We start from the raw sequence: 13,745 nt of genomic DNA on the forward strand, positions 1-13,745 counted from the left end.
TTGCTTCATATTTTTCTAATAACTAAATATTACCAGATGTCAGCAGGAAAACCTATTTCTAAATTTAGATACAATGTAAAAGTTATATTAATCTGTGCTAGGTTTTTAGTAAACACATAAAACCAATTAATTACTGCAACCTGTATCACAGGTCACTGGGCAAAATAAACAGGCACTTTCTTTTTTGACAATACGATATCTTGAGGCAAGATATTTACCTGACCTAGTACGGCTAGGTAGTGACAAAAACAGTATTATAATTGTAGTTTAGCAGAAATATAGTAAATTTAGTATAAATGAAGTACAAATGACGAAGATAGGCTAATGTTGCATTATGAGTGCAAAAACAAAGTGCTTGTAGCCACTATTGCAGACGATAGTGACAAACGAGAGTGACAAAGTAGATATGACTCTTAATAGGTTTTTAGAATTTTTACTTTTAAGATAATACCTGTGTGTCTGTGTATATCCCATATTCCATTGTATTAGCTGTTCTTTTCTAGATAACTTCATTATGTGTAATACTGCACACAATCGAAACACTTAAGACACCTGATGTATTATGTATGCATGTTTGTGAGATAGAATGTAGGCTGTGCTCTGTTTAAACACAGGCATTCATAAACAACAACGATCTACAGTGCGTCTGGCAGCCTTTTTGTTTCGGATGTGCAGTTCAATGTATACATGCAAAAATATATTTCGTGAAAATCAATTATTAATATTATCGACAAAAACACAAAAACTAATGTCCTACACATTGGTACGTATATAGAATGTCTGCATATACGTGTGTAGGAAGTCAATTGAATGATTACTCTCCGAGCTTTTAAAAAAATGGGTTCGTTAAAAGAGCCGAAAAGAAGGGAATATTTTAAATTTTTGTGTTGTGGGGATTTATTTCATTTCTTTTGCCGTTGTTATACAAAACTAATAACATTCTTTTTTTTAAATACATTATTGGTGCCGTCCATCTTTAAGCTTTTACAGCTAGTTATACAGTGCAATGTAATACATGTATGACCTGGTAAGAGGTCAAGCGGTTAATATCACATACTTTTCTATATAATATTAACGTAATCATTGATATGTTTCGTGTTAAATTATATTTTGTGATATTCAGGCTTACCATCATGGCAAATAACAAAATACAACCGGTTCAGCCTTCCTCGGGGAAAAAACAGTCGCCTTCAATGGAATCGCTGAATGAATCTCAACTTAATGCTGTCATCATGGATATGTTACATGTCAACGAAAACTGGAACAGATGTGAGATCATTTGTCGCGGTACGTTTTTCACTTTTGTTTGAAAATTATAACATACATTGTCTCATGTAAAATTGGAACATAACTACACAATAACAGCCCTTTTTTTTTACTATCGTTTCGTTGTTTTTTTTTTATATAATTTATGATTTAAGTAAAATCTGCATTTTGTAAAAACAGACCAGGAGTTTTATTTCTTGGCAATTTTTTAAGGACCAACCACATGTGTGTGTGTCTTATGTTCATCTTTAAGATTCCTGATTTTACAGAATCAGATACAGATATTTTGCAGTTTAAAATTGTTTTAAAGTTAAGATAAACTCATATTTTGATACTGATTTTTGTAATGGATGTTGAGCCAATACTGTATACCTTGACATTAACGCCGCAAGTTTAATTTTTCACCTTTTTCGACATCTGTCAAAAAGGTGAATTTTATTATGACAGCGAATATATTTGTATAGCAAATACGTGTGAAGAGCGAAATTAAGACTATGCAAATATAAATTTTACCATAGAACGGAGAAAAAATGACAAGGCGAAAGTGTACAGGTGTACAATGAGAAATCATTTAATTATTCCATTCCGCAGGAAATCCAATCACGGACGCCGGGAAGCGATTACACATGTTCAAGATGTTGACAGTTGTATTGGTTCCAGTAGTTGTACTTACTGGTATGACAGCCAATACCTTTATTGTCTCCCTTGACAACTACATCAGCTTGTCAAACATTCGGAATATCCTCTACTTTAGTATTGAGTTAGGATGGTTGCTACGTATGATGCAGCGAGAACGTGATATCAGCGCCCTCTACATCAGTAGTAAGAGTCCTCAGACGAAAGATTTCTTGTTAGATCGATACCCGGATACTGATGTCGGACTCCAGAATCTGTCTTTTTGGCCTACCAGCGAGACGATCGTCAGGAGAGAATTCCAAACAAAGGAAAGTTTTCTATCCTACCTCAACCGACATCGATATCAATTGGAATCGTACAATCGAACATCAAAAGACGAAGTGGCGTTTTACTCCGACAGCATCGAGGTCTTCATCAAATGGTTGTACCAGGCGATCGTTGAAGCGCGTTCTGGAACGGTATGGCCAACGCTGGTTGCGTATCAGGAAATTGTGGTTGCCAGTGAGTACTTCGGGAGAGAAAGAGGACTAGGGGTATCATTTTATGCGATAGGTGGCTTTTTGACTCGAGATGAATATCTTGACTTTGTGGAAAGTCAGGATATTGCTAACATCACATTTGAATCTGCAAGGCGATATTCAGAGCTCGCTTACAGTATCTATGAAGACACACTTCTGCGGAATTCAAGTGTAATTCAGCCTATCAATGAAATGAGAAGCGAAATAAGGAGTAATAAGAGTTCAGCAATCAAGGGATCGTTCAAATATGCGAACTGGTGGTTTGAAAACATGACTGTTTACCAGGACACTCTTCGAGAGGTACAAATCCGCCTCGCCTCGGAAATCGATGAGATTTTGCGTATGGAAGCTGAGGAAGACTTGCGGAATATAGTTTTCATTTCTGTCGTGTTCGGGATCATCCTGATCCTCTGTCCACTGATTGTGTTTGCTGTGTACTCACTGACCTCGGAGATCCAGAAGTACTCTATATCAATTGCGAATCGGTAAGAATTTTATTTAATTGAGAGGTATTGCGACAACGTCAGATGACGACGGGTGCTTTTGAAACGCAGAATATGAATTGCAGTGAAAAATGCGAGAAGCAAGTGTGCCGCTTTATATGAAATTACGCTTTAAATATCATAAAAACCGCTTAAAATATCTACTTTCAAACAACTGTTTCTATTGTACTTTTTTAATTAACTTTTCATTGCAACTGACAACATGTTATGTCTTTACATACTTGGATACTGACGTGTAATTGATAGTCAGAAACAAAATTATCGAAGTTTGAGATGTTTGCGAACCTCAAATTGACTGTTGTAAACTTTGGCGATTTAAAGTTTGGCCATTTTAATGTCGAACCGTCAAATCACCAAAGGATATCTTTGTTATATCTAAACACTGTATGGTATGTTTGCATAACTGTGGATATATATATATTTCTATACGATGTTTTTCATTTAGTCGGTAGTAAAACTTAGCAATAATTGAGTTGGTGTACAAATGTCAATATAAGCGTAACTTTGTTACTATTTAAGATAAATGCTTGCTATTCATAGTTTAAAGCGTCTGAATAAATACATAATTTTAAATTTATCAGTTTGTAATACATACCAAAACTAGCATATGCTGCTTTAAATACCTCTACCTATCACGATATGCAATTATTTCTTTACAGAACCAAGGCTCTGAACAAAGAAAAGAAACGCACTGACACTCTGCTGTACCAGATGTTACCACGTTCCGTTGCCGAACGGCTGAAAAGAAACGAAGAAGTTGGGGCCGAAAATTACCCTGATGCAACTGTCTTATTCAGCGATATTGTTGGGTTCACACAGATCGCTTCGCAGTGCTCCCCAATGCAGGTGGTCGACATGTTGAATAGTCTCTACCTGTGCTTTGACGAACGACTGGAACTGTTCGACGTGTATAAAGTTGAGACGATTGGAGACGCTTACATGGTCGTATCTGGTACGTATTATACAAATATCACTTTCAAAATTATTCTTTATAACCAAACATTAGATACCAGAATTAGGAAAAAGTCAAACAAAGTAAGCATATACAACAACATATTATGACCAATTCGTCAATATTTTTCATTTGTTGTACAAAAAGTTCTATGCAGAAATTAATCCGATATAACGTTCATCGTTGGCCTTTTTGTTTTAAATAATAGCTATTAAAACTGGTCTATCATGAGTTAGTATTCCTATTGAATACAAATACAAACTGAAAGCAGTGTTTTTTTTCGTATTGACAAGTTTTACTGATGACGTCAGTAATAATGCTAAGGCAGTCATAACTCCACAATTTCAATCCTACTCAAGTTAGACTCAATGCAACTACCAAATATAACCTGTTTCATTTTCCGATGAATTTGACCAGATTAACATTGCCTGTGCGTATGATTTTGCGAAGGTAGATAACTATTGACATGTTTTAACAAAGATACCACTTACTGATATTTCACATTTTTATTGAAGCAACACAAGAAATTGTTCAAACAACTAAAAATGATCAATCAGCAAAATAGTATCAGCTCACGGTTGCTAGCGGTAGTGACAAGTAATGTACTGCCCTAGAAATTCTCCCTGCAGGTACCCATTACAACGTAGATCCACAGGGGTTCGTTAAGAATGTCTGAAATAGATATATCATGCTAAAACTGATATGGGTCACAGCACACATACACATACATATAAATGTATGTTTATGTGTGCTGCGACTCATATCAGTATAGCATATGTGTATAAATGTATAGTTTATGTGTGCTGTGACCCATTCACCTGGCTACACTTCGAGCTACAGTAGTAAAAATATGGCTGCCGTAGACTCGCAGCTGAGCCCGTGCACCGCGTCTAGACATTATTCTTCCGCGATGACGCATCAGAAAATTTGATATCTTTTGAATTCATCAACGAAAACTAAATCTGACATTTAAAATATGGTTTTGTGTTTTGTTTCAACACAAGTCGGCTGTATTGAACTATCAATGTACATCATCATGTTGTATGATGGTCCTTCAATGACGGACTATATGTTTTACATTACGTCATACCGTAGACTTGCACAAGCTCCAGAACCTAGGACAAACGATCAGAATGGTCTTCACAAGTTCCAATTATTGAGAGAAAAAACATAGATTGAAATGTAAGTATTGCATCTAGCTTTGGTCGATTCCATTGGGTGATGAATTCAGTTGGTCTTGAAACAAATTCAACATGAACTTCTTCGGAATTTGTTTCAAGACCAGCTCTATTCATCACCCCATGAAATCGACCAAAGCAAGATTTAATCCTTCAATGAATACGTCAATTGTGATTTTGATTTCAGTTATACCAACTGAATTGATTTTAGCTGTATATTTAACAGTTTTGAATAAAAAAAATTATCAGGGGTATATGAAGCTATTTGCATTTTTATATTCACGTGATTTTGATTACACGTGCAAGAGTTTTCAATATAATTGTATTATATGTATCCCAGACTAAATGTGCTATTCATTCGTTGTACCTTTGTTCTGGGTATGACTGATAACAGGTGTACCGAAGCTTAATGGCCGCCGTCATGCTGCAGAGGTAGCGACCATGGCCCTGGATATTCTGGAACATATTGACCGTCTAGAAATCCCTCACTTACCCGGGACAAAGTTTAAGCTGAGGATTGGTTGTCACTCAGGTACGAACTCCGTCAATGTTATTTTCCCTGCCAAATTTGCATACATATATTAAACAAAATATACTTCAAGGTATAACATGGGAATGTTCTGTCTAGAATACCATTACACAATGAATCATTTTGTTTATGCCTCACGAACTTCTTGAAAGTTTATTTTCCAAAAATCATTGGGCAAAATAGAACGCCATTACTAAATGCAGTTTTAAAATTGTTTTACCATTGAAAAAGTACTTGCGATCTTTGTAAGAATGTACTTTATCTATTTATACATTGAACAAATAATGTTTTGATACATACAAAATATACAAAACTCCCTCAAAGCTTACCTGTCGTTGTCACCTGGTATTTTAGGTCCTGTCGTGGCTGCAGTAGTTGGTACCAAGATGCCTCGCTACTGTCTATTTGGGGTTACCGTCAGCATAGCCTCTATGATGGAGTCTCTTGGAAAAGGTAATATGTCTCTCCAGAATCGGTGTAATAACGTATGTTTGTATTAAGTAAAAGTGTCGTCCAATCCTTTTTAAGTTGGGTAATGAATAATCATTAGGATGCAACTATAGTGTCTTTCATAATATGCAACTGACACCTACAGATTCAGGGGTTAATAAGTCTCGCTTATATATATGATGCATAATACGTTCAATCATTTTTTATATGAATTGAAGTATCAAGCATATACATTTATAACATGAGAACAAAACAAGATTCGGTATTCGAGTCGCTCTTCTCAGTATTGTTCCTGTCTATACAATCAATTCAAAAACAATTCAAAAGGCTCTGTGATGTTGACTTTAAATAGTTGTATCTTTTCTGTGTATCTTTAATTATTTTTGTGATTTTTTTAGCAAATAAAATTCACATCAGCGAGTCAATGCATGACCTTCTGAGTGAACTTGGTGGTTTCCTTGTTGAGCAGAGACACGATCTCCCTTTGATGGTAAGCTTTAACAGTGTGTACCCATGCTTTTCACTATACGTTAACAGTGTGTACCCATGCTTTTCACTTTACTTTAACAGTGTGTACTCATGCTTTCCACTAGACTTTAACAGTGTGTACTCATGCTTTCCACTGGACTTTAACAGTGTGTACTCATGCTTTCCACTATACTTTAACAGTGTGTACTCATGCTTTCCACTAGACTCTGACAGTGTGTACTCATGCTTTCCACTATACTTTAACAGTGTGTACTCATGCTTTCCACTAGACTTTAACAAGGTGTATTCATGCTTTCCACTAGACTTTAACAGTGTGTACCCATGCTTTCCACTAGACTCTGACAGTGTGTACTCATGCTTACAACTAGACTCTGACAGTGTGTACCCATGCTTTCCACTAGACTTTAACAGTGTGTACTCATGCTTTCCACTAGACTTTTACAGTGTGTACCCATGCTTTCCACTAGACTTCCACAGTGTGTACCCATGCTTACAACTAGACTCTGACAGTGTGTACCCATGCTTTCCACTAGACTTTAACAGTGTGTACTCATGCTTTCCACTAGACTTCAACAGTGTTTACTCATGCTTTCCACTAGACTTCCACAGTGTGTACCCATGCTTACAACTAGACTCTGACAGTGTGTACCCATGCTTTCCACTAGACTTTAACAGTGTGTGCCCATGGTTTCCACTAGACTTCAACAGTGTGTATTCATGCTTTCCACTAGACTTCGACAGTGTGTACCCATGCTTTCCACTAGACTCTGACAGTGTGTACTCATGCTTACAACTAGACTCTGACAGTGTGTATCCATGCTTTCCACTAGACTTTAACAGTGTGTACTCATGCTTCCCACTGGACTTTAACAGTGTGTACTCATGCTTTCCACTATACTTTAACAGTGTGTACTCATGCTTTCCACTAGACTTCAACAGTGTTTACTCATGCTTTCCACTAGACTTTAACAGTGTGTGCCCATGCTTTCCACTAGACTTCAACAGTGTGTATTCATGCTTTCCACTAGACTTTGACAGTGTGTACCCATGCTTTCCACTAGACTTTTACAGTGTGTACCCATGCTTTCCACTAGACTTTAACAGTGTGTACCCATGCTTTCCACTAGACTTCAACAGTGTGTACCCATGCTTACAACTAGACTCTGACAGTGTGTACCCATGCTTTCCACTAGACTTCAACAGTGTGTACCCATGCTTTCCACTAGACTTTAACAGTGTGTGCCCATGCTTTACACTAGACTTCAACAGTGTGTACCCATGCTTTCCACTAGACTTTAAGAGTGTGTACCCATGCTTTCCATCAGACTTTAAGAGTGTGTACCCATGCTTTCCACTAGACTTTGATAGTGTGTACCCATGCTTTCCACTAGACTTTAACAGTGTGTATTCATGCTTTCCACTAGACTTTAACCNACCTATGCTTTCCACTAGACTTTAACAGTGTTTACCCATGCTTTCCACTAGACTTTAAGAGTGTGTACTCATGCTTTCCACTAGACTTTAACAGTGTGTACTCATGCTTTCCACTAGACTTCAACAGTGTGTACTCATGCTTTCCACTAGACTTCAACAGTGTGTACCTATGCTTTCCACTAGACTTTAACAGTGTTTACCCATGCTTTCCACTAGACTTTAAGAGTGTGTACCCATGCTTTCCACTAGACTTTAACAGTGTGTACTCATGCTTTCCACTAGACTTCAACAGTGTGTACCCATGCTTGCCACTAGACTTTAAGAGTGTGTACCCATGCTTTCCAATAGACTTTAACAGTGTGTACCCATGCTTTCCACTCGACTTTGACAGTGTGTACCCATGCTTTCCACTAGACTTTAAGAGTGTGTACCCATGCTTTCCACTAGACTTTAACAGTGTGTACCCATGCTTTCTACTAGACTCTGACAGTGTGTATTCATGCTTACAACTAGACTCTGAAACAGATGAATGAAGTGTTTTTGTTATTGTCTTAGACACATGCGTTTCATATCAATTTGTAATGTCCTAAATACCTACGAACTGAAATACAAAGCTAGTCTTGCATCTAGTTTGTTTAATTTTGTATAATTTATCAATCACAGGGACTTTAATTTATGATAAAATCACATAGACTATGTCTTCACCAGTAATTGGTAACCGATGGCATGATCGATTGGAATAACGGTTTTTTAAATGCATTTTAAGGAATAGGATTCATCAGTTTGGTATTAATAACGAATGCTAAGCTTGTTTCGAACAAAAATAGGAAATATTGCTTGACAAAGGAAACAGACGCTTTCGAAAGATAGCAAAATAAGTTTTCGTTTCCTGTTTGTGTTCATAGCAAACATTTAAAAGGCATTTTTATTGTATTTTTTAATCCTTTCAGCTGGAAAATGAGCTGAAAAACGCCATCCGTGGCAGGGTAAGGACATACTGGCTGCAGGACCACGAGGGTGGCCATCGACTAGGTTCTTTCAACTCTCTTTCATCTTTCGAATCTCGATGAAGTGACAAGTTGTCACGATGTCTGGTGTTGTTGTCATTTATCATAGGACGCTAAGATTTTAAAATCTAATTTTAAACATGTAAATAGCTGACCATTATATATTTGTGTGTTGTTCAACAGAATAACTGCACATCTGATTTAACGAGGCTATACACAAAGGTCCCGAAAACAGACATAGTATGTAAAGCGTCACACAGAAATTATTTGGAAAGTTAACAATTTTGCATTAAGAGATTCAACGGAACAAATTCAGTGGAACATTTGAAACAGATCTAAGAGGCAAAAGTTGACATTGAAAAAAGAATATCCTTTGGGCGCTTTTATTTCCCCTTCTAAAATATAGCATGCTCTCCTCCTATTGGTCTTATAACTTTTATATCCGTTTAAGTACATAAGTGGTTAAATGTGTCCATGCTTTATGTAGTACTTTTCTATTTGTTTCTTCCCTGGGTGTTTACTCTTTTATATATAAAGTATGTGAATCATTATTCAAGATTGAGTCCCACCTCACTTCTCGATAGCAACATTACATGAACCGATTATATCTTTATTCACTCCGTTCTGCTCCTAACCTTAAACTTAAGTCAGGTCGGGCACATAATAAGTTTCTTGAACTCATTGCATATTCTTTTATTCTTACAACTGTATGTGTAGTAAATGTTAACTACATATCGTTGCAAATAAAAAAATGTACAAGTCACCAAGTTTCCGTAGTAACACGAATGCTATCAGCAATAATGCATGTTGAAAATAAAGGGTATATGTTAGTTAGTAAAGGGATGCAATTGCGATCTCATTATTATATGAAAGAACTTATCATTATTGTTGAGGTGTTGAATATAAATATATGAGCGAGTAGAGATAGATAAATAAATTAAGCCATCTAAAGAGCATACCATCGCTATTTAAGTATACTTGTGACAAGTGTAAGGTATAAGGCATTCAATCGCATTTACTTTCAATTCAACGAACACGTTGATTCGATTCCACAAGACACGCAATGACTGACAGTGGCGTGCTATTATAACCTTATTGTTTTTTGGCTACCTTTGATTGCTTACACACATAACATCTCCAGCACAAACGCAGGCATATACACATAGGGAGATATTAGCAAGGTGGCATAGGACTAGTAGTTAGCGACCGATAAGGCAGATCCTGTCAATTCCTCAGAATTGTATTGGTTTGCGTATTTGCTAAGTTTTTTAATTGTATATATATGTAGTGTAGAGCGCATTAGAGTGGCTTATGTAAGCAAGATAGGGCGCTATATCGAATGCTGTATATTATTATTATTATTACATAGTATCTTACATATGTCAGGTATGTTTTATTGATATCCCCTAAAATCATATTATACTTATGTATCAATACTTTCTTGTTATATCATATATTTAAGCAATGATTGTTTAAGCAAATGTTGTTATGCCGGTTTATGTAAGTTTGTCAGCGATAGAAATGTGTGTTATAGGACCATAACAACATTTGCCAAAATATTCAATATTTATATTTACAGTTTGATAGAGTAGTTACGTTTTATTTAGTCACTTAGAACAGTTCTTGTAACAGCAAATGAAGTCTTGACAACAATGAAATTGATGACGTCACAACAGAGAGTGATGACGTTACAATAGCAAATATTGCTATAGTCTCACAACAACATTTGCCTTCTCAATTCATTGCAATGGATGGATGCAGAGCAAATGTAAACATTGTTTAATGTTATTTTCACTTTGTAATGGTCTTTTTCTTTCTTTCTCTCTCGCTACGTCAACGAAACGGACATATAATTATCCTTTTTTCCTTGTTCGTTTTGGTGAAATGTCATGTATATGGTTGTTTTTGAGAATAAACTTCAATTTGAAAAAAATAGTGCTCTTTTTTCATTTTTACGGAGTGATGCTAATTTTTAGGCAAAGTATTTTGCTTACTTAGAATTCCCTAGTTTGACTCAGGACTCTCATATTGATCCTGTATGACAAGTTTTGCACGCATTTGACGCCATGTGTTGCGTTGGTCGATTAAATAGGTTCTTCAGAATATGACCAACATTCTGTATATACATTTTGTAAAAATGCATTTTTATTTTTCTCCAAATTTGTCCCCTGTTTATTATCTCGTTTTCAGTTAATGAGCAGCGTTTTGTTATGTGTTTGACCTTTGAACTGAAACTAAAATATCGGGAGAAAATATAAATGAAGTTGAATATTTCATTAGATAATAACTGAGAGGATTTTGTACAAGAATTTCTGACCATATACTTTCATAATTTGTATACGTATTGCTATTGAGTTCTATAGTTAACTATTGGATATAAATAGAACAGAGATTGGTTCTGAAATTAAAATATGTTCAAGACCCAAAAAATTTAGTAGTTATTTCAAATGTTCTCCGTTTGAACGAAGATTTCTTGAATTATGACTAAAACGTATCTATAAAACACTGGCCATACTGTTCTACAATGTTCATCCGCTATGTATGGCTGCTTTACAAAAACGGTTACGATGTTGAGAAATGTTCCTTTATGTACCCTAGCAAATATAACCACTCGCAAGAAAACTTGTTTTCTATTTCCCACACTCTTGAAAAAAATACCGACTTTCTGTTCTCGTGATTCACAGAAAAACATAAGGTTCGGTTCTTTGGTATTGAAACATGTATATTACTTAGTACAAACCTTCATGCTAACTTGTGGTATACATTCAGACACTTGTGGTATACATTCAGACACTTGTGGTATACATTTAGACACTTGTGGTATACATTTTGACACTTGTGGTATACATTCAGACAATTGTGGTATACATTCAGACACTTGTGGTATACATTCAGACACTTGTGGCATCCATTCAGACAGTTGTGGTATACATTCAGACACTTGTGGTATACATTCAGACACTTGTGGTATATACATTCAGACACTTGTGGTAAACATTCAGACACTTGTGGTATACATTCAGACACTTGTGGTATACATTCAGACACTTGTGGTATATACATTCAAACACGTGTGATATACATTGGCTCAGAATGTAGGCTTGATTTGTGAGAATTAAAAGTGTCCCCAACCCTTGCTCTAATTTTATCATGACAGTAGTTGCGTAAGTAACACTTTTCTCCGATTGGTTAATTGTAGAGAGGTAACGCAGTTAAAGCAATGACACAGGGTTTATCTGCTTCACCTTCTAACAGTGAATAGTAAATCCTGATGGAAATCTATCTACCTTGTATATACATGGGGCAAAGAAGTAATTCTAACAGTCTGGACAAGTTAAGGTTGCCTTTTCGTAGCGATCCGCTCCTTTATCAAGACACAGTGAAACAGAACATATACATCATATTACACGAAGGTAGAACTGATATACTATAATTGAAAATATAGCTTTTATATAAAACCAATAGTCCCCTCGGCTAAAGACAGCCGAAGGCAGCAATTAAGCTGAGAGCATCGCGGACAAGGCAATTTTACCGTCTATATTACTTCTTTGACCCATACCTTGTATATACATGTATAAATGTATGTTGAAGGCAAGAGTTCATATTATTTTCGTATCTACGTACATTGTAAATATATTTTAAATGATACACAACACAAACTATACCATAAGTCAGAAAAATCTTAAAGAAAACCAAGAAATGTAAACAACACAATGTATTTATCAACCCGTTTGTGCTATTGTATTTCTTGTATCTAAATCTAAAGTGATTGAAAGGTATTTATATATACATGTACACATATATGGGCGAAGATCCTTTACTGTTCGCGACAACATCCTGGTACTTCACAGTCTCACGTGTTTCCTTGACTACCTCAGTGACGCTGGTTTGTTTAGCATCATAGCAACCTCAAAAACACCGAGGTACGTTATATGTTGGTAAATGTGCCTATGTACAACCAATGAAAGCATACGTAACATGTATTGTCATGTATTATTTGTCAAGTTTTACGTATTATTACAAAAGCTCTCAAATGGAATGATATTAATGTTTTCGCGTTCATGGTTCATGTACCAATTTGTCCAAATTGAAAACCAGAAAACATGCATAGTGATATTAAATTGTATATTTATTTAATCTTCACGAGCATCTGTGTCTGCGTTTTTCCAGTAGGGACAGGATCATATCTGCGACCCCTGTAAACGGTTATATGGAGAATGTAGCCAGTAACAGACTCCGCCAACATCCAAACGTTTGCCCGAACTTGCAGTGTTTTGAAGGGATATACTGAGTTATTTCAGTTCTATTCTTTTTATTTACTGATGATTCGTTTATGGTGAGATTTTGAGATGGTGTGAAGTGTCGTTTAAATTGCATGGTCACACGTTGGACGAAATGTTTGAATTTGTGGGGGTGAGGGGTGTTTTACGGGTATGTTTGTGAACGTTTGAATAATACATGTATGTACATCGTATGGTAGGAACTTGATATGAGTATTTGAGGAACTCGAACGTTTTCATTTAATTTGAAACTTTCAAAGAGAGGAAGACGTACAAGTCCTAATATAACCGTATTAGTTGTTCACCCTGTCTAGTTAAATTAATATGCATTAGCTAGTCTTTGATCAGGCTCCAGATTAACAGTCTCGTAAGGCAACGAGAGTATTGGACGCACACTATAGATATAAAAATCGATTCTATCTTTTTTACCTCTACTNGCTATCGTTGGTGTAGAGGGAAGGGAAGGAGGAATGACAGGTGGGCGGGAAGGGGGGAAAGTATAT

General features: G+C 36.1%; 1 protein-coding gene across 1 annotated transcript; it reads left to right on the top strand.

Annotated features, from left to right (window-relative positions):
- Positions 1-1,130: 1,130 nt before the first annotated feature.
- Positions 1,131-10,467, top strand: LOC110460400. The gene is made up of 7 exons (XM_021513276.1): positions 1,131-1,287; positions 1,858-2,905; positions 3,583-3,875; positions 5,448-5,585; positions 5,937-6,035; positions 6,431-6,522; positions 8,906-10,467. The coding sequence occupies exons 1-7, from the start codon at positions 1,134-1,136 to the stop codon at positions 9,023-9,025; spliced, it is 1,944 nt and encodes a 647-aa protein (XP_021368951.1). The 5' UTR covers positions 1,131-1,133; the 3' UTR covers positions 9,026-10,467.
- Positions 10,468-13,745: the final 3,278 nt, after the last annotated feature.

Source organism: Mizuhopecten yessoensis, unplaced genomic scaffold, assembly GCF_002113885.1.
Source record: "Mizuhopecten yessoensis strain PY_sf001 unplaced genomic scaffold, ASM211388v2 scaffold10383, whole genome shotgun sequence".
Taxonomy (NCBI): Eukaryota; Metazoa; Mollusca; class Bivalvia; order Pectinida; family Pectinidae; genus Mizuhopecten; species Mizuhopecten yessoensis.